Genomic DNA, 24,449 nt, shown 5'->3' on the forward strand with positions numbered 1-24,449 from the left:
GTTCTTTCCTGTCTCCCTCTTTCCTTCCCCCAACATCATCTGGCCTTTTTCTCCCTCTGCTGATTCCATACCACTCCATTTGGTTCAGTCTGCATTCATGCCAATGGTCACCAAACACTTGCCTCATGCCAGGCACTGCTTATGTGCTTTATATACATTATGGAGGAAGCACGGATGACTGAGACGGTTGCTTGTCTTCTTGGATCTTCCAGTTAACTGGAAGAAAGGCATGCACAGAACAGATGGGAGTAGGAGATGATAAGAATGAGCAAAACAAATGTGGCAGGAACAAGATGTCAAAACGCAAATGATTCTAAGTGATGGATCAGGGAAAGTTTCATGAGTGGGATAGCAAGAGGCAAAGAAAGGGGGAATAATCTAAGAGCATTTCCAAACTGTGATCCTATATGGGTCTTATAGCCACAACTTGTCTGTCTAGTGTGTGTGTGTGTGTGTGTGTGTGTGTGTATGAATATGAGATTAAACCCAGGCCCTCGTGTGTGATAAGCACTTGATCTACCACCAAGCGACACCCCCAGCCCTTCCATTCATGTTAATCTCACTTAGTTCTACCCTTGCCTTTTTCTTAGTTCTTTTCCTGTGATAATCTAGCCTGAAGGAGTTTCTGAGATAATTTATGATTCCAGCTCTCCTCCCTAGGTGGAAATCCAGTTCACTCGACTGGGACCCCTGGTGAGGCTGCTGGCCATACGGTGTCAGGACCCAGTGGACAACATCTCCTTCCTGTCTTCCCAGGCTGTTTACAACCTCTACTGCATCCTCTTGCTGCAAAAGCGTATGGAGGGCCTTCTCTCCTCATTCCCCACCCAGCCTCCCATTTAGGCCTGGCCATTCCCACACACTCTGTTCCTGAAGAGTAAGAACAAAGAATTTGCCTGAGTTCTTCAAACATCCACAGATATTTCTCCTTCTTGGGATCAAATACCTACTCAGGCAACAGTCCTTTCAAATTAGTTTCTGCACAGTTCTGTCTTGGTCTGAGGCAAAGGGAGGGTTCTTTTGACATTGACTCTCCCACTCCCGTCATAGGAAATACCTATCCCCAAGCTGGTTTAGTTCAGTCAGTGTTTGTGGTGAGGTCAGGGTCCCTGAACACTTGGAAAGGGGAAGCCAAAGTCTTCTCTGTCTGAGGGGTGGAGCTGGTGTCTTTGTTTCAGAGATGATGAGGAAGAAACAAGGCTTGTGGGAAGAAGAAGACAAGAGTGAAGTCTACAGTGCTCATGTGTTCCATAACAACATCTATGAAATTGCCAAGGTGAGGGTGTGGCCAACACAAGGTGGAGGAGCTTGGCCTTTCACTTACATCACATTATGGACCCCTTGGTAGGACTCTCTCATCCCATCTGACTTCCTTCTCTATCACTGGATGTGAAATTTTTCTTTAGGGGAAATTTTCCCATGCAGTGTTCCATCCAGGATGATCTCTGGAGCACCTCTAGACCTAATCTATTCTTTATGCTCACACCCCAGAAGCATTAGGTCTGATGCTTTGTGTAGCTCCAACTCAAGCCTCAAAGAAATGTCACTAAGGACAGTCCTCTGCCCTATAACCTCTGCCTCAAGCATCACATTGCCAGTGTTTTCTCCTCACACCCCCAAAGACTCTGTCCTGTCTAAAAATGTCCTCTAGGAGCTAAGTAGATAATATAAACCTAGGATGAATGTGTGCCTTGATCCCAAGAGGGGGTCTCCCACATCCCCTAACTCAGAAGGACACACTAAGCCATGTCTGGCAGGGGACCTGTGCATGCCCAGACTAATCCTCCTGTGGCAGGCATTTGCAGAGTACTTCACCCAAATCCAGCTCACCAACCTGGTGCTGATGGCCATGGAGGGCCTGACGGACAGCAAGGCCAAGGTGTCTCTGGCTGCAGCCCAGCTGATGAACGCTGTCATGAAAGAACGGGGCAAAGACGTGATAAAGGTAGTATGGCTTTGTGGCAGGCTCCTGCAAGTCCTGGGTTCTTTTCTGAAGTGCCTTGGGCAAGTCCCTTCTCCTCTGCTGGCCTCATTCACTCAGTTATAAATGTAGGCTTGGATGAGCTCTGACATTGTAATCTTGAGCTTATAGCTGCTCCTGTCTTGGGGCTGCTTCCTCAGTTAATAACAACCACCTTCAGGGGTGCAGGTAGCTGGAGGGCTCAGTAGCCAGAGCATAAGGAAGCATAATTGGGGGATGTACCCTCATTCTTTGGGGCATCAGGGGACTTAGATTGAGGATTGCAAATCAACAAATGCATGGAATGACTTTAAATGGGAAGGGTTTGCATAAAAATCTGCATTTCCTACTTCACTAAAAAATCCCTGGAAAATGGGGTCACATGTGCTCCTCTTTGGGAGGTCACCAACCCTTTTATATGAACTTTATAGGGATGCATAGACTTCCCAAAGGCCACGTATTTGGGACCTGAGGTCCAAGGCAGTTCCTGTGGTCCTCACACCTCTAATACCAGGTGTTTTTGCAGTTTTGTGGGTCAAAAGCTGATGCCAGCTGGGGTGTGTGTTGGGGGAAGCTCTAGAGTGTTCCTTGTGGAGTGTCTTGTTGCTCCTGAGTAGTAGCCCAGGAACTCCTCTCCTCTGTGGACTTTGAGTCTATGGGCAGGCACTTGACCTTGGCACCAGCTTCTGGACTTCATTCTGTGGCCTCTGCTGTTCTGACTTCTGGCATCCTCGGAACTGTGTCTCAAGACAGGATTGCAATGAGGCCCTTGAATTGCAGAAACTTGAGCTGATAGAGGAAGGTAAGAAGGAAGGCTTTGCAGACACTAAAGCTTTCCCCATAGATCGAACAGATTGTGGAGGGGATCCTTGAACGACTCAACTTGCAACAGGAGCCCAGCACCAGGGAGGAGATTCAGCAGGTCATGTGCTCACTGGCAGGCAGCAACACTGATGCTGTGGTGCCCATGCTGCTTAACAAGCCCTTGCCTTGGGACAGGTACTGGGGACACAGCCTGAAACGCAGTAGCCCTTCCGTTGCCCAGCCCATTCCCAGAACAAAATCACTGCACATAGATGCTTTCTCCCTTCCTTCTCTTTGATCCCAGCGAAGCCTCATTTCCATGTTCCTCATTGGTCCCACTCCCTCCAGCCCCTGAGTACTGGCTCTTTAAGGGTCTATGACTGAGACGTTCTGGGAGCACGGTCAGCATGGCCCATGACCTACCTGTCCCTGGGTCCTGCAGAACCAAACTGACCTTGTGGAGAACATTTGGCACCCAGCGAGGGACCACCATCAAGATCCTTCAGCTACTCATCAATATCCTGGAGAAGAACCCCAGGGAGGACACCAAGGAGATGGCCTTCCAGCCCGTGGCGGTCAGTGCCAGGCAGGAGAGGGACTGGGAGCTTCAGGGTAGTGCTGAAGATCAAAGGGCTTGGTCTGAGGGGCCAAGTAGGCATTGGGGAAGGTCAAGGTGGAGAGGGTTAACACTGGAATTATTAATACTGTATTTTGGATTAGCTCTTTAGCCTTTGGAACTGAATGATGGAGGGTGGGCAGGGATTAATACTGTTTTATGGACAGGAAGTTGATACTGCAGGGTTAATCAACCTTTTCTGTGTCCTGATTCTAGGGATGACATCATTTTGTTGGTAGCCTGGAATGTGCATGGGGGATAAGAGAGAAGTTTAATTGTTTGGAATTGGGGTGATAAAGTTTGTCCCAAATCATCTTTTGCTGGATTGGTTCAACTATTTTATTTCCCTCCCTCCCTCCCTCTCTCCCTCCCTCCCTCTCTCCCTACCTCCCTCCTTCCCTCCTTCCCTCCCTTTCTTCCTTTCTCCTTTGTGGGCTTTTACTATATTGCCCAGGCTGGCCCCAAATGCCTGGGTTCAAGCAATCCTCCAGCCTCAGCCTCCTGAGTCACTGGGAACCACAATGCCTGCTCCCTGTTCATTTGTAATGTCAAGGGAGCAGAAGAGAAAGCAGATAGCATTTCCCTAGGACTGGGGTATGGGTTTTCAGTTTGGGGCATTTCCTACAAGGTGGAGTCAAAAATAAACTGCCCCCATCAGGCAGCTGTAGGGAGCACAGGGCTAAGTCCAGCCTATGCTCTCAGTGTGAGGAATCCTGTCAATTCTGCTTTCCCATCTCCTAGGTAACATGTGCCTTGTGTGAGATGCTGTCAGGGCCTCCCAGCCAGGAGGCCGTCAGAGAACTGTATCCCCGGCTGCTGCTGGCTGTGCTATGTCATCTCTACTGGGTGATTGAGCAAAGTCCTCCCCAGAATATGTTGGTTTACAGCAAGGAGGGCGCCCTGGGCAGCAAGAGCAAGCCCTTTGACCCTGCTAGGTAAGCCTGGCCTCCATGTAAAGGAGGAATGGAAATAGTTGCTGAGAGCCCTGGATAACCACATGCCAATCCCTTCAGGATGCCAGGAAGGAGCAGTAGAAGGGAGGCAGCCTAGGGGTGTGGGTGCTGCAGCACGGACACTAAAATACTCTCACAGATTTCCAAATCTGCCACTAATCCTATTATTGCATACAGCCTTCTGATTCACACAATTCATGTTCATAACCACGCATGAAAAGATTCAGGTTAGATGGCAAGTGACAGCCGCAAGACGATGGCGTTTTTTTCTTGTGGGTTTGACCATTTGAGACAGTCTGGCTGGCCTCTGGCTTGACTGTGTCACTGGCCTCATTCAAGTCACTACTAGACTTCATTTTCCTCATGTGTGAAATGGAGGGTTAGACTCCTGAATAAGTGGTTAACATATTGTTTTGGCTTTTATATCAGAATGTGTAATTCCAGTGAAATCTTACATGAAAGTGAAAGCAATAGAGCAGAGATATTCTGATTAGGTAGATGCGGACATGAGGAGAGTCCCTAGCCCTGCTTCTGTGTCCTGGAGAACATAATTGAAAACCATGGCACTTGACATCTCCATAGCCTCTTTCACAGGACTCTAGTTGGTCGAGGACCAGAGTTGGAGGAGCGAGTAGAAGAGAAAATTGCTGATGGTTCCTCAGAACCATCAGCAGGAAGGCAGAACCTTGCATCCAAAGTCAAGAACTGTCTGCTAGTTTGCCAGCAGAGGAGTGCAAGCCAGGGCATAATGCCTTGTTTATTCTTCTGTCCCTTCCTTTTCACAATGGTGGTGGCTTTCAGTTGTACCTTGGAGGTAGTGAAGTTGGTGTTCATGGCGGCTGCATATGATAGCGTGGTGATCTATGCCAGTGAACATCACTGCTGGGACCTTCTGTCCAGCCCCAAATCTTACTACATAGGGATCATGGACTTGACAAGGTGAGACCTTTCCCCCAACCACCTTTGTATCCCAGTTGTCTGACCCCCATCTCCCAGTCCCAGCACTCAAATATAGTAGCCCCCAACCCTCCCTTTTCCGTCTCCTGGCCTTCTGGTCTCTGATTCCACAGCCCTCATGTCTCCCCTGTTCTGAGTACACTGGTTCCTGGTCACATCCACCAACTCCTGGCTTCCTGTTTCTCATCCCAGTGGCATCGTGAAGAACTGTGAAACCTTCATCCTGCACCGATTCCTGAACCGTGTCAGGAACATGCTCTATAGCTTGGATCACCGCCAGAAGGTCACGGCCAGGACCTTCTACGTGCAGGTGAAAGCTGGGGAGAGGTCAGCCACACTAGCCATTCATTTCTTGCAACTCAGGAGCCACTTAATAGACTTAAAAAAATTTTCCTAGAAAATAGGAAGGACTAGAATCAAGACATCTAAAATGGGGCTCCCTTCCTTGGCATTTTAGGGGCCTGGTTAAAGGAGGCAGGGAAAATCTGGACAGGAGACTAGCAGATCTAGAATGATCTATGGATCCTAGCTCAAAATCTAAGTCTCATCAGCATTGTCTCCTTCTTGTTGGTCTCTAACCCCATGTGCTTTCAACTGGACACAGGCCTGAATTGAGAATGGGGCCTGAGGGCAGGCTGGGGGAGCACTGGGTACCTATGATACTTTCTCTATCCATAGCTATGATCACCTCACCCTTACAGCTCCTCTGGCATCGAACAGTGGCAGAGACCCTGGGTCAAGACTGTGTGGACAATCTAGTCAGGTGGATCAAGGAACCCAGCCTCATTATGAAGGAAATTGGTCTCCGAGGAATCAGTAACCTGGCACTGCACCCAAAACATGTAAGGGACTGGGAGGACTGGGGTCCAGTGCTGGTCTCCGAAGCACTGGATCCCCCTCTCTTGGGTCTCTCAGTTGCCCATGCCTTTGTATATTCCTCAGCCCCCTGTCCCAGGGCTCCTTGTTTTCAGGTCTCCATAGACTGGTCCTCACCACCCAGAACCTTCCCTTTCCATTTCTTCCATATCACCTCTACAATTCCCATGTTGGTCTCACTTAGGTGCCATCTATTTTCTCAAAGCCTGTCTGCAGATACTGTGTGATCTTTGTGATTGATCAGTGATCTCTGCCTTTTCCTAAATAGTCAGAGGCTCTTAAGAGCCTGGTTCCACTGTTGAGAGACTTCCTGAAGAATGAGGCGCGAGTGACAGTGCAGGCGGTGAAGGCCCTGAGGAACATCATCTACCACAGGCTGGGGGAGGACACCAAGCTGATCTTTTGTAGCATCTCCAAGCAACTGTGTCCACTCATCAATGATGTATGGGTCAACGTTCCTGAACTGGTTGGAAGCAATACAGGCTGGGGCTGAAGATGAACCTTGGAAGCTAAACTAAGAGTATTGGGTTTTGGTTCAAGGATTGTGGTTGAAGACTGAAATAACTGTGAGGCAGAGAAAAGGCGATTTGGATTCTTAAAGCAGTGCATAGGACACCCTAAATGTCTCATCACATCAGATGTGGCACACGTTCATTCACTTGTTCTCTCATCAGAAATTCCCCAAAGAAGCCATTGTTCCAAAAATACAAAGCCACATACTGATAGGAAATTGATTCTGGTTCCCAGCAATTTTCTCCAGCAGACTTCACTCATGCTATGAAGACTAGAGAAGATAATAGCTCTGTCCTCCTACCACACAATACGAGGTCTTTAGAATGCTAGGATTCTTGTGGCAAGAGAAATTTAAGAGTCAGAAACTTGAATTTACCAATATTCACACCCCTTATCCTCCTCACTCATCATAGAATTGTAGATTGGGAGGGACTTCACATTCCTGAAATAGACATGCTTATAGGAACTCCTGCTCTGGCATTTATGATGTTTTCTAGCTGTGAACCTTGGGTTTGAATTATTTATATATTAGTCTCATCTCTTCTATGACCCTAGACACCCCAAAATGGCAAGGACACTGTCTGATTCATTCAGTTTGTTTTTAAAAGTCAGAATGTACACTTGACTTCACAAAGCCTGAAGATAATCTTTTTCCTCCATTCAAATAACATGAGCCTTACAATGCTATATATCTATATATCTGTATATAATCAATCTCTCTCTTTCTTTCTATTTCTAGAATGATAGCCATAAGCCACTGGAACCTGGCGTACCGTCTTATCTTATGTTATATGATAATGGTGTCTAGCACTTAAGTTCAACTTCCTTTTTAAATCTCTTGGTCTGATCCTTGCATCCCCATCATTGTGACTGTTATTATCTTACATAGTCAACATTCCCTTGGGTTTATCTACATATATGTTTGCAAATTCTTTTGTTCACCTTTTCCTCCTGCAGCTCTGTCCTCCATTCTAGATTCATTTTCCTCTGTGGTTTCCTTTGTGGCTCCGTTCTGTCTTGATCTAGAAATGTCTAGATGTCTTCGTTTTGCCTCTTGTTTGTGTTCTGTTCTCAGTGGTTTCTGTTGTGTCTAGGTGTACATTTCTCTGGTTTTAGCTTGTTTGGGGTTCACTGAGTTTCTTGAATCCCTAAGTTTCTATCTTTCACCAAACTTGGGAAATTTTTAGTGATTACATCGTCAAAAAAATTAAGTGTCACAGGCTTTCTTCTCTTCCTCTTTGACACAAATGTCTTATGATTCACAAGATTCTTTTTGCTTTCAATCATTTTTCTCTTAGTTCAGATTGGGTGATTTTTGTTGATCTGTCTTCAAGTCCACTAATTCTTTCCTCTGACATCTCCATTTTGCTACTTAATTTTGTATTTCTCAGTTCAAAATTTTCTACTCTTTTCTTCTCTCACATGTGTAGCACACAATTTAAACTTCTTTTTTCTTTTCTGGTGGTGCTGATTCAGGGCCTTGTGCTTGCTAGGCAGGTACTGTACCACTTGAGCCACTCTGCCAGCCTTAATTCTTTTTTTTCAGGCCTGGGGTTTGAACTCAGGGCTTCATACTTACAAAGCACACACTCTACCACTTGACCACACCTCCAGTCCATTTTGCTCTGGTTATTTTGGAGATGGGATCTTGTGAACTATTTACCCAGGCTGGCCTCAAACCGAGATCCTCCTGATCTTAGCCTCTCAAAGTAGCTAGGATTATGGCACACAGTTCTTTATATCTTCTTCTTCTTCTTCTTTTTTTTTTTGCCCAGACTTTCTATTTCTGTATTCATTTCAGGAGGGTTTACTGTTGCTCTTTAGAACACTTCATATAATAACCACTTTAAGGTTCTGCTTGTGTGTTTGGAGGTAGAGTCTGTCTTACCCAGGCTTATCACAAACTCCTAGATTCCAGTGATTTTCCTTGGGAGACTCAGCCTCCCAAGTGCAGTGCATACCACCATCCCCAGCTCACTTTAAATTCTTTATCACATAATTCTAACATTTTGACTTTGGCATACCCGTTGTCTTTTCCTGTCTGAGTTAAGATTCTTCTGGTTCCTTGCATGCTGAATAATTTTGGGTTGTATCATGGACATAATGAATATTACAGGACTTTGAGGGCTAGGGGTGGGCTCAAGTGGTAGAGCACTTTCCTCAAGAAGTTCAAGATCCCGAGTTCAAACTTCCCCTCTAAAAAGAGAATGACTATTATGAGACTTTGAAGCTTCCCCTGAGAGTACTGACACTTTTGTTTCAGCAGGCTATTGACCTGTGTAACTTCAATCTGCAAATTGTGACTGACTAGTCTTCTATGGGATATAACTCCATGCCAGTTCTGAGTTCAAAGTCTTGCTACTGAATTTGTGCTACAAATGGCCAGTCTGGGACCTGACAGTAGGCTATTCTGTAGCTCAGTTCTAGTCTGTGGTATGCTGTTTATGGAGCTCAGAAACAACTTTGTAGGAGCACTTTCTCAATTACTTCCTCTCTGCAACTTCTCTGGTGCTCCACAGTGCCCTGGGGCTCCCTTTCTCTGGCCTTCTGGTCAGAGAGCTGGGCTTTAGTTACCGCGCAATGCCAGGCCCTTCTATGACTATAGCACATCTGGTGCTTAGTGGCAGGAAGGCAGAGAGAGTGGGGAGCAACAGGTGTTTCCCCACCTTCCTTGCTCATCTGAATGTAAAGTTTCTCTCCCTCAGAGTTTTGACTCCTGCAGGCTTCCATCCGTGAGCTGAGGGAGAGACTACAAAAACAAATGAGGGATTTCTCCACTTTCTCTGAGCATTTTGAGTTCTCTTGCTGGGTTCTAGAGCCTGGTTACCAGGGCTTCTCCTAGAACTCTGTCTGCAGCCCACCATGGCTGGCTGGCTTATCTATAACTGATGATTCAGTAGATAGTACAGTGCTTGCCCAGGGTTGTGGAGATTAGTAATGTCTCCTCCCACAGGGGCAGCTGCTTCCTTTTTGGTCCCCGGGGACTTCTCTTAATTTCTTGAAAGCTTAGCTACCCATTTGAAAATATTTCTGGCATTTTTATTCAGTAGTTAAAGGTGTTCATAATGGGAAGGTTGTTATTGTCTCCATTGCTGAATGTGGAAATCAGGATTTTAGGCCTATTCAAGAAATATTAAGTGGTCACCATCTGCACAATGTCATCCTGATGACCTGGGAAGAGTGTAGCAGAGGCACCTCCTGACCATTCGCTTAGTCTGCAGAATTGAGGAGGCTCCCTTATGCAAGGCTATGGTTTTATCAACATTATCTTCTGTCTTTTTGTTGTGGTTAATTTGGCTTCTTTTCTTTCTGTGATGGTTTTTGGAGCTTCTTTGGGTTTATCCTCCCTGCTTCCCCTCCCTCCATTGCTTCCTTTCTTTCTGTTTCTTCTGAGACAGGCTCTTGCTATGTAGCCCAGGCTGGCCTTGAACTTGCAATTCTTCTGCCTCAGCCTTTAATTTTTCTTTTATATTTCTCATCAATTTGTCTACTTGGGAAGAATTTCTGGAATGACTCTCCTCTTACAAATTCTCCTTTTTAACTGATTATTCTATTAAACTCATTGACTGATTATCATCCGTGAGCACTTTGCCTTTTATGTGTTTTTAATGACACAGCTGCTCTTTATTTCTCTCTTCTGTTTCATGGTGTGGTAGCTCAATAGCTATTATGTTATTTTATGGCAGTATCACTTTTTTTAGTCTATATTGATTTATCTATAATGTCAAAGTTCAAATTTCTAAGTACTTTAAAAATGAACTCAATATCTTAAGAGAAACAAAAACCTTTCTGAGGATTCAGTTATTAATTATGTCCTTGGATAACTAGAGGTTTTTGTGTATCTCTAGAATGTTGTTCAGAATAGTGCTGGGCTGTTCACCACTTGATGGCTGATATGATACTCAGGAGATGGGAATGGCAGGAGGGACTCAGGTTTCATCCCTGGAGGTGGGAATGAGAAGAGGGTCTCCCTCAGTTTTCTAGTTTCCACACTTATTCCAGGAATTTGAGATTCACAGTGAAAAGCATTTCAGAGAGCCTCATAAAAAAGAGTGTGTCACGAGGTAGGCACTTTATTAAGAATTTATTGTAACAAAACAGGGTAAGGTATGAAGAATAGTCTAGCGACATATTTAGACAATCTGTCAGAAGGTGAGAGATAGAGCTGGGTGCTGGGGACGCACGCTTGTAATCCTAGCTACTCAGGATGCAGAGATCAGGAGGATCATGGTTCCAAGCCAACCTGGGCAAATAATTCTCGAGACCCTATCTCAAAAAAACCCATCACAAAAAAAGGGCTGGTGGAGTGGCTCAGGGTGAAGGCCCTGAGTTCAAACCCCAGTACCGCAAAAAAAAAAAAAAAAGATGGGAGCTAGAACTCCAAGGGAGGTCTTGGACCTAGGGTGGACCTATTTATTAACTGGACTAGAGGTTTCCAGTTCAGAACTAGTCAGCTGGATGTCTGGTCACCTAGCAACTTCCCAATTATCATGTTTTGATCCTATCACTCAACCTGGAGACAAACAGTCTGGGTTGGCTTTAGAATCAAAGAATTTTGTGACATGGGTGTGTCTGTTCTTTATGGTCCTTTTAAAGGTATTTTTCCTGGTCACAGAATTACAAAAAAGCCAGGCACTTTCTATTCCAGGACCTAATTACTCATCTAGAGGCAGTGTGTCTTATTTAACATCTAAGATAGAGGGGAGGGTGAGGCAGGAATGTAGGTCTGTGCATTCCTGAAGAGCTGATTCAGTTCCTTGCTGGTCTAGTGATTTTTTTTTTTTTAGCCTTATTTTTTGGTTCATCTTGACTCTTGAATCTGTCTTAATTTTTGACATATTTTCTAATTTTCCTGTTTCCTTACCCTAGCTATCCTACCTTAGTTTAAGAGGGGGCTGGCATCTTAGAAAATGTAGGGTACTATCATCCCTGAAGTCCCATCTTGGAGATTCGGGTCAAAAGTAGACTACTGCTGAGCTGGGTCATTGTCAACCTTGTTCTTCTCCTGAACGTGGCAATGGACCTCAGCCTCCTGGAACCTGCTCCTGTAGTTCTTGCAGACAGGCATCCTCGTAGAACTAAAGACTAAGGGTGGGTGGCTGTGGCGGGTGTTCAAAGGTCTTCAACTCTTCTGGGTTCTGTAAATCCAAAGAAAGACTTAGTGTTAACATTCTAACCATTTAGGTGGGGCTTCTCTTTCGAATTTAGAATGGGGGGGACAAAGGGGAGGGATACAAAAGGGCCAGGGAGGGATAAAAACCTTGAGGAAGGGCAAGTGCAGAGAGGCAGCCTGGCTGCAATTCCTTTTGTAACGTTGTATTTTGCTAGGTGTGTGCCAACTCTTGGTAGTGATTTCTATCATTTCTGTACTAGAGATTTCTGAGCTCTCTCCTTTTATTCCAGCCCTGTCAGCTGTTGGTCTTTCAGGGAGACATTAGTTCTTGGGGACCCTGTCTAGTATTTCAGATTTATTATGAATTTAAAAGTACATCTCTAGTATTTCTTCTAGAGATGTGGGGCAAGAGGGGATGACTGAATAACCCTCAATCACCCATCCTGGGCTGCTCTGCATGTGATACTTTTTCTCTATTTTTATTTTTTAATTTTTTAACTTGCTTTGATAGTACTGGGGTTTGAACTCAGGGCCTCACACTTGCTAGGCAGGTGCTCTACCATCTGAACTATACCTGGTTATTTTGGAGATAGTGTCTCAGTTTTTGCCCAGGCTGGCCTATTTTATGCCTTAGCTGGGATGACAGGCACATGCCACCCTATCATTGAGATGGGGGTTTCACAAACTTTTTTTTTTTTCTTTGCCTAGGCTGGTCTGAAACCACAATCCTCTAATCCCAGCCTCCCATGTAGCTTGGGATGATGGGTGTATGCCACTGAGCCCAGCTACTGGTGTCCTAAACTCCCTGCCCGGACTGGCCTTGAAATGAGATCCTCCTAATCTTGACCTCCCAAGTAGCATGAGCCACAGGGGTCCAGCTTACTTTTTAATTAAAAAAAAATTTTTTTTGCTTGTTTTGTTTTGCTTTTGAGACTATGGCCTCGAACTTGCATTCTCCTGACTTTGCCTCCCAGGTGCTTAATTTATTTATTTTTGGTGGGGGACCGGGGGTCATAACTCAAAACTCAAGTGGTAAAGCAAGTGCATAGCAAGTCCTGAGTTCAAACCCCATTATTACCAAAAAATAAATATATACTATATATATATACATTATATAATGTATATATGTTATATATATATACATATATAATGTATATATATTTTATATATAATGTATATATTATATATATACAATGTATATAATATATATATATTATATATATATATATATATATATATATATATATTTTTTTTTTTTTTTTTTGTGGTGCTGGGGATCAAACCCAGGACTTCATACATGCTAGGCAAGTGCTCTACCACTTGAGCCACATGCCCAGTCCTCCCTCTGTTTTTTAAATTAAAATATTAACATGGGGTCATCTCTGTGTTTAGCCATTGTGCTATCATGTGTATACCTAACTTGTTGAAGTGTCTGCATTTGTTTTGAGGGACTCTGTTCGCCCATCATGTTCCTGTTATTTGGCACTGGGCCTACCTCATGATAGGTGCTCAATCTTCGTTCAGTCTGCATGTAATATATCCCTAAATGTGTACAGAGCTGCTTAAGATCATTGTTAATGCAAACTCATGTAGGTTTAAACAAGTTTATTCACAGTGCAAGCATGATAACTATATATATAACTATATATATTAATAACTATATATATATATATAAAAATTTGGCCTTCTTGTGCTACCAGAAGGGGACAAAGTTACAAGCTATAGATATGGTCCAAGGTAGAACAGACCAAGGGTGACCTTGGTTCCCTGGCATTGTGCCTTAATTACTCAGACACTCAGTCCTAGTGCCCTTGCCTGGAAACAGTGAGATCAGCCAGTGGGCTTTGGGCATGGAGGATGAGAAGTGGGAGGAAGGAAGCCAGGTCAGGAGGGGCCAGAGAAACGACTGACTTTCATCTCCACTCTTGTGGCAGGAGAGGGACCAGGTGAGGATCTCAGCCACCTCTTCCCTGGGCCACATGCTCCGTCGACTGTTCCAGTTCAAGCCTGGAACCAGTGTCCGAAGGGAGATCTACACTTTCCTTGTCCCGTTGCTGCTCAGCCTACAGGACAACAATATCCAGGTGGTCAAGGTAGAGGTCATCTTTGTTCTGCCAACCCCAGGCCTGACTCCTCCCCACTTTCTGCTGGAGCACAGCCCCCTGGCCTTCCCTCTGACTCCTTTTCCAGTGTGGCCTGTTCATTCTACATCCGCCTCTTTTCCATCTTCCTCTGGCGGGCTGGCTGTGGGTTTGCAGATCCTGACTTCATGGCCTTCCGCTCACCTCTGGCCTGGTGAGTCACACAGCTGGGGACTCCCTTCTCTTCACCCATAGGCCTGTGGAGGGGCCCTGTCTGAGTGGGCTAACGTGATTGGCTGGTCATCACTCATACAGATGTTCCGACACACCACTCTCAGTGATCACATCCAGGTACTAGAAGAAACGTGCAGTTTCCTGGTGAGTGAGTCTCTCAGGAAGCTCAGCTATAGCATTGGCTCTGGGCACTCAAGGACAGGCTGGGTGAGCAAAGAGCGGAGGGCTGACTAGGGTTCCCTGCTTCTCATTCTGTATCATTAGCAAACTCTGAGACCATGTTTGGGTTGCCAGTCCCTGGTTCCCTGTAGTGATCCTTCTAGAATCACCATTTTTGCCTCAGAGGCTGGGTGGTCACCCCAGGCTACTGGATGGTGACAGGACAGAGGTCTTCTGGTTAGAGTGCTAGGAAGAGATGTGGGAGGGACTCTTCAGGCCTTTAGGTCAGTAATCAAGATGTTGAGAGTCAGCAACTCCAATGAAATCAAGCACAGGCCAGAGACCAGGAATCCTTGTTGAAAAGTAAACAAGTGTTTAGCAAGTTGGGCGTGGTGGTACGTGCCTGTAGTCCTAGCACTTAGGAGGCTGAGGCAGGAGGATCATGAGTTCAAGGTGATCCTGTCTTAAAAAAGAAAAAAAAAACAAAAACCAAAAGTCAGTTAGGAACTAACATAAGTAATTCTAATATTATGAAACCCTTATCTAGGTAGAGCACTTTACAAAGCACTTTGACATTCGTTACCCCACTGAAGCCTTATAATTATATGAGGGAGGTTGGGAAGGTTTCCTATCCTCCCTCCCTCCCTGCCTTCCTTCCTTCCTCCCCTCCTCCTCCTCCTTCTTTTCTCTCTCTCTCTCTCTCTCTCTCTCTCTCTCTCTCCCCCTCTCAGATTAGACCCAGGACTAAACACATTCTCAATTACTGAGCTACATCCCTAGCTCCTGGGTTCTATGTCACCTCTACAGATGACATAGATGAGTAACCACAAGTGTCAGGGCCTGTGTTCAAACCTGGGTCTCCCAGCTCCACCTGTCTTCTCCCTTATCCTGCTGGCACATGGGAGCAAATTTCTCTTTATGAACTTCATACTGGGTTTGTGTGGTGCTGGGAGCAGGGGCAGGATGGGGGTCTGAGGATGCAGGTTCAAGCAATCAAAGGGACAAAAGACTGATGGATGCTGCTGTGGACAGGGTGTGAGGCAGGGTTCCAGGGCTGCCCTCTAATGGTCAGCATGGCCCATCTTCGCTCCACAGGTCTACACAGTCAGACATTATCTCCTGGGGGTGTTACTAACCCAGAGCTTCAGCTTTCTGAAGAGCCCTCAAGTGTTCCTCCGGACAGCCGCACTCAACTTCATAGGTAATGCACTGGCACCAGACCATTGCTGCAGGGAGTCTCCTGACCTTCTGCTAAAGTGCTAAGCCAGACCACAGTGTGATGTGTGACCTGTGACTGTGTGACAGAGATCACTTTCCTTAGCTTGATCTGATCAGAGAGGTTGACCTGGGGCCAGGCCTCCAATTCTGATTTTGAAAGGCTCAGGAGAGGACAGGAGGTTCCTGTACCCCAGCTCTGTGTCCCCTACCCCCCCAAACACACTGTCTGGGCTTTGCTTTGGCAGGGCTGGGGTTTGAACTCAGTGCCTTTGGCTTGCTAGGCAGGTGTTCTACCGCTTTGCTCCAAACCCCTAGCCCTTTTGCAAATTTTAATGGGTTTCATTATACTATTTTCATAATACATATAATGCACTTTGATCATTCAGCATTATTTTTAATGTCTGCATAAAATTAATTCCATTGTATGGATGACTTTATGAAGTGATGTATTTAATCAGTCTATTCTTGTGAATATCTGCACTCATTATTTCAAGCAGGATGGAGTGGCAAGTTTCTGCCTGCCATCATGATTAGTTCATGAAGATAAATTTCAAGTAGAATTGTATGCAGAAATTTAAGGATTTTGATGTTTGTTGCAAGCTGCTCTCTGAAAAGACTGAACCCTTTTCTCCTCCCATCAGTACTGTAGGCAAGTATCCATTTCTGTGGACACTTGCCAACCCTGGGTAGTAGTTTTAAATTCTTGATCAACTTGATAGATGACAGATAGTGTCTTGTTTTGATTCATAGCATCTTTGGAAAACATTTATTAGGACGCCATTAAAAGGGATGGATTGGGGGCGGCTACATGAAGGAGCATAAGTGCCAGTAGTATTTTTTATCCTCACCTAGGGGAAATTCTTTCCTATCTTGATTGGCAGTGTGTGTTTGACTTTTGCAAATTAGCTGCCTCGTGTCCACCTCTCTATTGGTGTGGACCTCATGAAGTTTAATGCCCAGGACTCATGCTCTGCTTGCCACCTGCTGACAGCAGTTTTTGGGTTACAGCCACTCTGAGGGTTATTCTTTTACTAAAACGTTAACATTTAGGCTACAAGGCATTTCTTAGATGTTTTTCTTGCTAACATTGGTTTTTAAATGCTCACTTCTTGTTCAGTACTGAGCCTGGGGAAAGGGATGGCCTAACGGCCCAGGAAATCTAGAAGGGCTTGTCTTGTTTTTAGGGTTAACAACTAAGAAAATAAACATGAGCCACATTCAGGAGAGTGACGTGCAGCTGGTACAGAATGGTGAGTCTGTGCCTTGCCCTATGTTTGGGTTCTGAGTTCCAGTAGCGGGGAGGGGGAACGATCCAATGGACTATTGGGAAATTTCGTCCTTTTTTTGGTGGCACTGGGATTTGAACTCAGGGCCTCAATGCTTGCTAGGCAGGTGCTCTAAGCTTAGGCCACTCCACCAGCCCTTTTTTGTGATGGATATTTTTTGAGCTAGGGTCTTGAGAACTATTTGCCTGGGGCTGACTTCGAATCACCATGCTCCTGACCTCTGCCTGCTGAATAGCTAGAATTATAGGTGTGAGTCACCAGTGCTTGATGGGAAATTTCTTAGGAACATATTTTATTATTTTAAAGTGCATTTTTTACTATATAAATATAATGTAGAAGAGTATAAAATGGAAGACAGTAGCAAGAAGAAGGAAATTATTTGTTTTCTTTCCAGTTAGATGAAAACACTGCTGACATTTTGGGGACATTTATTACATGCCTTAGCTACTTGTGCTGCAGTGGTGTTTAAGACAGATAGTCCCTTCCCCTAAAGAGTTTAGTGTTTTGGCTCAGTGTGGTGGTATATGCCTATCATCTCAGCTACTTGGGAAGTGGAGGTAGGAGGATTATGGCCCAAGGCAGACTGGGAGAAAGCATGAGCCCTATCTAGAAAAAGTAAATTAAAAAGGGCTGGGGTGTGACTCAAGTGTTAGAGCACTTGCCTAGCAAATATAAGGCTCTGAGTTCAAATCCCAGCACCAGTCGAACAAAACAAAAGAACTTGCTGGGTTTTTGTTTGTTTGTTTTTGTTCTTTTTTTATTGCATGAAAACATTTTAACATTAATTTATATTTATAGAAGACACATGAATATAGTCTCTTTGCAAACAAAAATAGAAACATGTCAATAAGAGTAAAGGTCCATTTACCCTCCATGCAGTCTTCTTCCTTTTCCTCCTCTCCTCCCAGTTTTCAGTCTAGTCCTGACTTCTTTTCCTGTGTACGTTATATGTAAATATCCATATATGCATGCTGAATGCAGTATGCATACATAATGTATATAGTTTATATTGCATTAGTCAGCTTTTTATTACTGTAATAATTACTTGAGCTAAATCAACTTAATAAGTGAAAAGGTTTATTTTGCTCATAGTTCAGAAGTTTTCAGTCCATGACTGATTGGCCCATTGCTTTGGGCCTATGGCAAGGCAGCACATCATGGAGGGGAGTGCATCAGGAGCAAACTCTTTACCTCATAACTGCTGTGAAGTATAAAGAGAGGAAGAAAGTTGGGCATGATGGTGTGCACCTGTAATCCCAGCACTTGGGAGGCTGAGGCAGGAAGATCATGAGGTCAAGGCCATCCTAGGCTACATAGCAAGACCTTATCTTAAACCTTTGCTGCCTACCCCTTTCCCCCCACACCAAAAAAAGAGGAAAAAGAAGAAACTGTTGTTTCATAATCTCCTTCAAGGGCACACCTCCAGTTACCTTAGACATCTCACTAGGTCCCGCCTCCTAAAGCTAGTCTTGAACACATGGCCCTTTGGGAGACATTTCAGATCTGAAGTATAGCAAGTGATAGTTCCATAGTATAGTTTAATTTCCTACCTAGATGAATGTTCAAGTTATTTCTAATGTTTTGCTATTCAAACAATGAGACTATGAACGTTCTTTTTTTCTTTTTGTGTGACTGGGATTTGAACTCAGGGCTCTGCACTTACCAAGCAGGTACTCTACCACTTGAGAGCTGCTCAAGTGCATTTTGAGCTGCTCCTCCAGTCCATTTTGCTCTGGTTATTTTGGTGATGGGCTCTTGAGAACTATTTGCCTGGGCTGGCCTTGAAACTTGAGTCTCCCCATCTCAGCCCCCCAAGTAGCAAGGATTACAGGTGTAAGTCACCAGCACCTGGCTAAATATTCTTATATATCTCTTTATATAAATTTGTAAATGTTTCTCCAGGCTGGAGACCAAAAAGTACTTTTTTTAATGCATATTTAGTTTAACAGAACTTAAAACAGTTTAACCTTCTCTGTTATTTTGACAGTAATTCTAATTGCCATCTTTCCTAATTGTGCCAGCCAGCTTTCTGTCACTATGACAAAATACCTGAGACAACTCATTAGGAAAGGTTTATTATGGCTCATGGATTCAGACATTTCAGTCCCTGATTATGTGACCCTGAGTTTTTGAGCCTGTGGTGACACAGTACACTGTGGTGGAAGAGCATGGCAGAAGGTAACTGTTCACCTCATGGAAGTGTGGAAGCAAAGAGAGAGGAGAAGGGGCCAGGATCCCAAAATCTTCTTCAAGGGCACACCCCCAATGACCTAACTCCCTATTAGGCTCCGCCTCTTAAAGCTTCCACCGCCTCCCAATATTGCTGCAGGCTGGTGACCAAGCCTTTAGCACAGCCTTTGGGAGGGATTCAAACTATGGCATGTAACTCATGGGCTTCTGTTACCCATTATTTTGGTTCTCTCTCCCTTTTCAAACTCAGAATTTAGATGCTGTGGTTGTTATTTTATACAAAGTGTTTAGATTTACACGTATTCCTCACCACTTCTTTTGTCTTCTCCAACCATCCTTTCCAGACCATTTTTCTTCATCCCAGAGCGCTAGAAGTTTCTTTGGTACTGGTATCTAGGTGGTATGCTTATGGATGCTTATTTGCAAAATTCTCTTTTTACTCTTATTCTTGAAAGACAGCTTTAATGGTGCCATAATTCTATTTCAGCATTTTGGGGACATTATACTTGTGTTTTCTGGCTTTCCTTATTGTCATTGAGGAGTCTGAGGTTAGTTGTTTTGTTATTTTTAGGTCTTCTATAATTTTTCTCTGGCTGTTTTAGGATTTTTCTTTTTCTTTTCTTTCTTTCTTTCTTTTTTTTGGTACTGGGGATTGAACCCAGGGCCTTCACTCATTCTGCCATTTGAGGTACACCCCCAGTCCTTTTAAAATGCTTTTTTGTTTTTGAGACAGGATCTCACTACCTTTGTCCAGGCCAGCCTCAAATGAGAGATTCTCCTGTCTCCAGCTCCTGAGCACCTGGGATTATAGGTGTGTGCCACTATGCCTGAGAGATTTTTCTTTTTCTTTTTAGTTTTCTACAGAAGTATAGAGAATTAATATTCATAAGCTCAAACATATCCATTCTGCAGAAGGGGCCAGGAAGAAGGGGCCAGCATTCCTATATCCTGGGATCCTGTATCAGCTCATGGTTACCCTGTTTTTCTTCTACTTCCCCCACTATAAACTCTCTGTCAGGATTATTCTGAGTCAAATCCTGGACTTGATATTATTATATCCATAAATATTTCACTACATATTTCTAAATAATACTTTTTAAAATTAAAGCATCAAAATTATAATGGACTTATTATGGATGCAAATTATGCCTAAATTTTTAAGATAAAAAGAGGTTCCCATCTATCTATCTTCCTTCCTTCTCTCCCTCCTTCCCTCCCTCCCTCCCTCCCTCCCTCTTTCCTTCCTTCTTCATTCATTTTTTTTGGCAGTATTGGGACTTGAACGCAGGGCCTCACACTTGCTAGGCAGGTGCTCTACCACTTGAGCCACTCTGCTAGCCCCCAAACTAAATAATTTTTAAAGGTCCTTTTCTTTCCTCAAAGTCAGTGGTGTAAAGAAAAACGCGGGCCCCAACGTCAGTCAGATTGTGTCAAATCCTAGCTCTGTCAGAACCAGCTGTGTGAACTGACTCGCTGTGCCTCAGTTTCTCCATCTGCATCATGAAGACAATGGTGTTGATATTAACCTTAGTTTTAGGTATTGAAAAAAATGCATGTGAAGACAGGAAATGTGGCTCAAGTGATAGAGCCCCTGCTTAGCAAAGCCCTGAGTTCAAACCCCAGTACTGCAAAAACAAACAATAAGCAAAATGCATGCAAAACCCTAAGCTTTGCACAGCACATACATGGCTCACATACAGTTTTGTGGATTGATTTGGGTTTCTGAACCAAGGGAAAATGAATTTGTTGCTTCTCAAAGGACAGCTACACTACACCATTGCCATTCAAGGCAAAAAAGTCAGTGAGACCCCCATCTCAACCAATAAGCTGGGCATAGTTGTGTGTGTGTTGTCCAAGTGGGCCCCAGGCAAAAGGCAAGACCCTATCTGAAAAATAACTTAAAGCAAAATGGGCTAATAGTGTGGTCCAAGTGGCAGAGCGCCTGCCTACCAAGCTCAAGACCCTGAATTCAAACCCCAGTAGCACCAAAAAAAAAAAAAAAAAAAAAAGTGACAAGAATGATTCTAGGGCTGGTGGAGTGGCTCAAGCAGTAAGAGCACCTGCCTGGCAAGCATCAGAAGCCCTGAACTCAAACCCCAGTGCCTCCCTGCCGTCCCCATGACAAAAAAAAAAAAAAGATTCTATATGTAATGCAATGAGTTGACACATGGGGTGGGTAAGAATGGGGTTTGGTCGTTCTGGGGATCCAGCCTCAGAGTGGACTGCCTTCTGGTTTCAGTTCTCGAAAGTATGGATAGTGACCCCGTGGAATCTGTGCGGTCGATGGCCAGTGATATCCTGAAAACAATAGACAAAGACGTGAAGCACCATCACGCCCATCTGTCCAGGTTGAGTCACATAAGCGTCAACTTTCTCAAGGTTTCTGGCATCAAAGCCCCAAAGAGAAAGAAACGCCTTTTCAAGACTGTCAAACAGGAGGGGGATTATGACGGCAGATGGAAAAGGAAGATGTGGAATTGGTTCCGAAGTGCCACAAATTCCATTTCCAAATGGTGCAGTGGAGGGGTCACCTTGTTGCAAAGTTCAGTGAAGAAGCAATCTTTAGGAAAGTCCACTGACAAAGCTGAGAATGTCTAAAAGGCAGCTGTGTGGGGGTTGCTGGAGATTCTGCACAACAGGTTGGGGCTTTTCTCCACAGTGCTCCCTCTACTTTTCGTTCACTGGGACAGGCTACTGCGGATTAATCCAAAGGAGCCAGTTTTGACTTTGGAAGATGTTTTGTGTGCCTTGTCCTTATCTCCCTGGGGGATAACTGGTTATCAGCATAAAGATTTGTCAATAAAACTTATTTTCTCATCCTAAGGTTAGCTGGCTTCCATTCCTGCCTTGGGGTTTGGGGGTAAGCCCAAATGTCAGGACCATCTCTGGACAGATGCTCTTCAACATTCAGGAAGGGTTCTCCATGACAGAAGAGAGGAACAGTGGGCAGAACAGCTGGAACTTAGTTTTCAGATTGTTCAGCTCCTCCACACGTGCTAGATGAAATTCTCGTGCCCAACACACTTCCCCAGTCACGTGCAGATTACATGTTAGAATGTGAGAATGGAGGCCTGTGGGATAGGACAGTGGCATCTCCATTACGCCAGGCCCCTCGATGTTACTCAAGAAAGCAACGGATTGCCACTCAGTGAGATAACTGGAGTGTATTCTAATTTATTTTGAAAAATCATTCTGAAACTGGTTCAAATCCTTGCTTCCTCTACCCTGGGACAGATGTAGGATCACCTGGTTCCCCCCACTTTTTATCTGTCCTGACCAAGGAACACATGGTGCTTCAACTGTTCTGTGACCCAGCCAGCTGCGTGGTTTCCCAGTAGGCTGGGTCGCAAGTGGGGGCCTTTAACATTCCCATAAAGGTGACAAGGTTGTTGCCCAAAACACTGAAAGAAATGAGATCCAGCCCTGGGTCAAATTCCGTAAAGCCTCCTATAAACTCCATCCATGCCTAGGCCCCTTACTGCGGATGTACCTGTGTGGAGCACCCCTTCCTCTCCATGTCTACTACAAGGCTTTGCTGCCTGCCCCCACCCTGCACAGAAACTCCCCTGGCAAATGCTGTGGACGGATCCTGGCATTTAGTGCTTTCTTTGGAATCTGAACAGGCCCCACGTTGGAACGTTTGAGGCTTCTTTTGGGGCCACTCCAGCCTCAGATTTGGCTAGGACAAAACAGCTATTACTAATGTTCTTTTCCTTAAAAACAATGATTAAAATTTATTATGACTTAGCGTTTCTGTGGGTCAGGAATTTGGGTGTGTGATGGCTGAGCTATATGCCTCAGAATTCTCTTCCCAGCATGTGTTCAGACAGGGTGGGCTACTAGATGCAGTCTCATGAGAGCTGAGGTTGGGAAACCAGAAGTGGTTTGAAGTGCACGCCCCTTCTCCTAGTCATTCCAGCAAACACTAACCTCGACTAGTTCTTTTATGCTGCTTCAAAGCTCTGTGGTTAACTTTCTTGTATCTAATTTGTCATCTGCAAAATGGCATTCATTTATTTTTTGGCAGTACCGGGGATTGAACTCTACCACTTGAGCCACACCTCCAGTTCCTTATGCTTTTAGTTCCTTTTTTAGATAGGGTCTCATACATTTACCTAGGCTGCCCTCAGACCTCAGTCCTCCTACCTCTGCCTCCAGAGTAGCCAGGACCACAGGCATGTGCCACCACATCTGGCTTGTTTTTTTCTTGGGGTGGGGTGGGGCAGGGTGTCTTACTAACTTTTGCTCAGGATAGCTTCCAACTATGATCTGTAGCTCAGATTACAGGCATATGTGCTGGCTGCAAAGATGGTAAATTAAGCACACAGTTTTGAAATAGCATAAAAAAATGAGTCAAGGTTAGTGTCTGCTGAAATGACTAGGAGGTATTTATAATACCTCTTAATATTCTTCTGTTCCTCCTTTTTTACCCATGTATTTGACTTCCTAGAATAAATGTTTCTGAGCCTTCCTTGCAGCTAGGTTTGGCCACGTAATAAAATCTGACCAAGCAGGTGTTGGTTGAAATAGATTATATGACTTTCAGGAAATATTCTTAAAGGGCAAGGAGCATCCATCTTTGTCCTGGCTGTCTTCTTGGTGACTTGAATGCAGATAGAGGGCTGGAGGGAAGACAGCTATCTTGAACCATCAGGCAGAAGTGGTAATTTAAAGATGGCAGAACCAAAAGATAGAAGGAACCTAGATCAATTACCAAAGTAGAGCTGTTTACCACTCTGGTCTTCATTCATAGGGCAAGAGGTCAGAAGGCTCCTTTGAGTCTCCATCTCAGGTAAACCCATCCACTTGATTTATTCAACCTAACCCTATTGCTAAATGGATTAAAGATAAAAAGGGCTGGGGGAGTGGCTCAAGAGGTAGAGTTCTTATCTGTCAAACATGAGGCCCTGAGTTCAAACCCCAGTACCACCAAAAAAAAAAAAAAAAAAAGAAAATGAATACAAAGTACTTAGCAGTTTGACATGAAAAGGGCGATTTAAAAAAATTGTTATAGAAAACATAAGCTATCAGAGCTTGGTTCTGAGAACTTATTTCCCCCAAATTTACTTTTTTGAGATGGGGTTTTAGTCTGTAGGCTTATCTTGAACTTGTGAGCTCATGTGCTCCTCCAGCCTCAGACTCCTGAGTAGTTGGGACTACAGTGTGCATCACTACACTTGGCTTGGTTCAGAGAACTTTGAAAAATGTAGGAAAAACCAAAGAACCAGTATCCACTTTGGTTAGAATTGACTGTATTACTTCCTTGAAGTTGGTAATGATCAAAATGGTTTTGATAGCTTCTAAATTTTAGTGTTCTGAATAAACCTTTCTGAGATTTGTTTCCTCATGTTTATAAATAAGAATATTTAAACTTACTTTATAGGCTTTACATAATTAAATGAAATAGTATTGTATACTTATTACCCTAGTGTGATGGTTAATTTTTAAAAATTATTTGATTTTTGTATTTTCATACATCAACAATAGGA

At 44.3% G+C, this 24,449-nt stretch overlaps 1 protein-coding gene across 9 annotated transcripts in view; it reads left to right on the top strand.

The window, feature by feature from the left end:
- The window catches only part of LOC109697108 (maestro heat-like repeat-containing protein family member 1), a 100,873-nt gene extending 79,099 nt beyond the window's left edge, over positions 1–21,774 (top strand). For 6 of the 9 annotated variants that reach the window (XM_074076289.1, XM_074076292.1, XM_074076296.1 and 3 more), the window contains 15 exons: positions 661–796; positions 1,179–1,276; positions 1,796–1,945; positions 2,805–2,959; positions 3,207–3,339; positions 4,122–4,315; positions 5,135–5,272; positions 5,483–5,600; positions 5,992–6,132; positions 6,435–6,608; positions 13,727–13,885; positions 14,129–14,251; positions 15,362–15,467; positions 16,669–16,734; positions 21,200–21,774. In XM_074076289.1, the coding sequence (XP_073932390.1) occupies positions 661–796; positions 1,179–1,276; positions 1,796–1,945; positions 2,805–2,959; positions 3,207–3,339; positions 4,122–4,315; positions 5,135–5,272; positions 5,483–5,600; positions 5,992–6,132; positions 6,435–6,608; positions 13,727–13,885; positions 14,129–14,251; positions 15,362–15,467; positions 16,669–16,734; positions 21,200–21,558 (2,250 nt within the window). In that variant the 3' untranslated portion in view covers positions 21,559–21,774. Of the gene's footprint in view, positions 1–660; positions 797–1,178; positions 1,277–1,795; positions 1,946–2,804; positions 2,960–3,206; positions 3,340–4,121; positions 4,316–5,134; positions 5,273–5,482; positions 5,601–5,991; positions 6,133–6,434; positions 6,609–13,726; positions 13,886–14,128; positions 14,252–15,361; positions 15,468–16,668; positions 16,735–19,693; positions 19,772–21,199 lie in introns of all 9 variants that reach the window. The other 3 variants (XM_074076295.1, XM_074076290.1, XM_074076291.1) reach the window with 3 other exon arrangements.
- The last annotated feature ends 2,675 nt before the right edge of the window (positions 21,775–24,449 follow it).

Source organism: Castor canadensis, chromosome 6 (assembly GCF_047511655.1).
Source record: "Castor canadensis chromosome 6, mCasCan1.hap1v2, whole genome shotgun sequence".
Taxonomy (NCBI): Eukaryota; Metazoa; Chordata; class Mammalia; order Rodentia; family Castoridae; genus Castor; species Castor canadensis.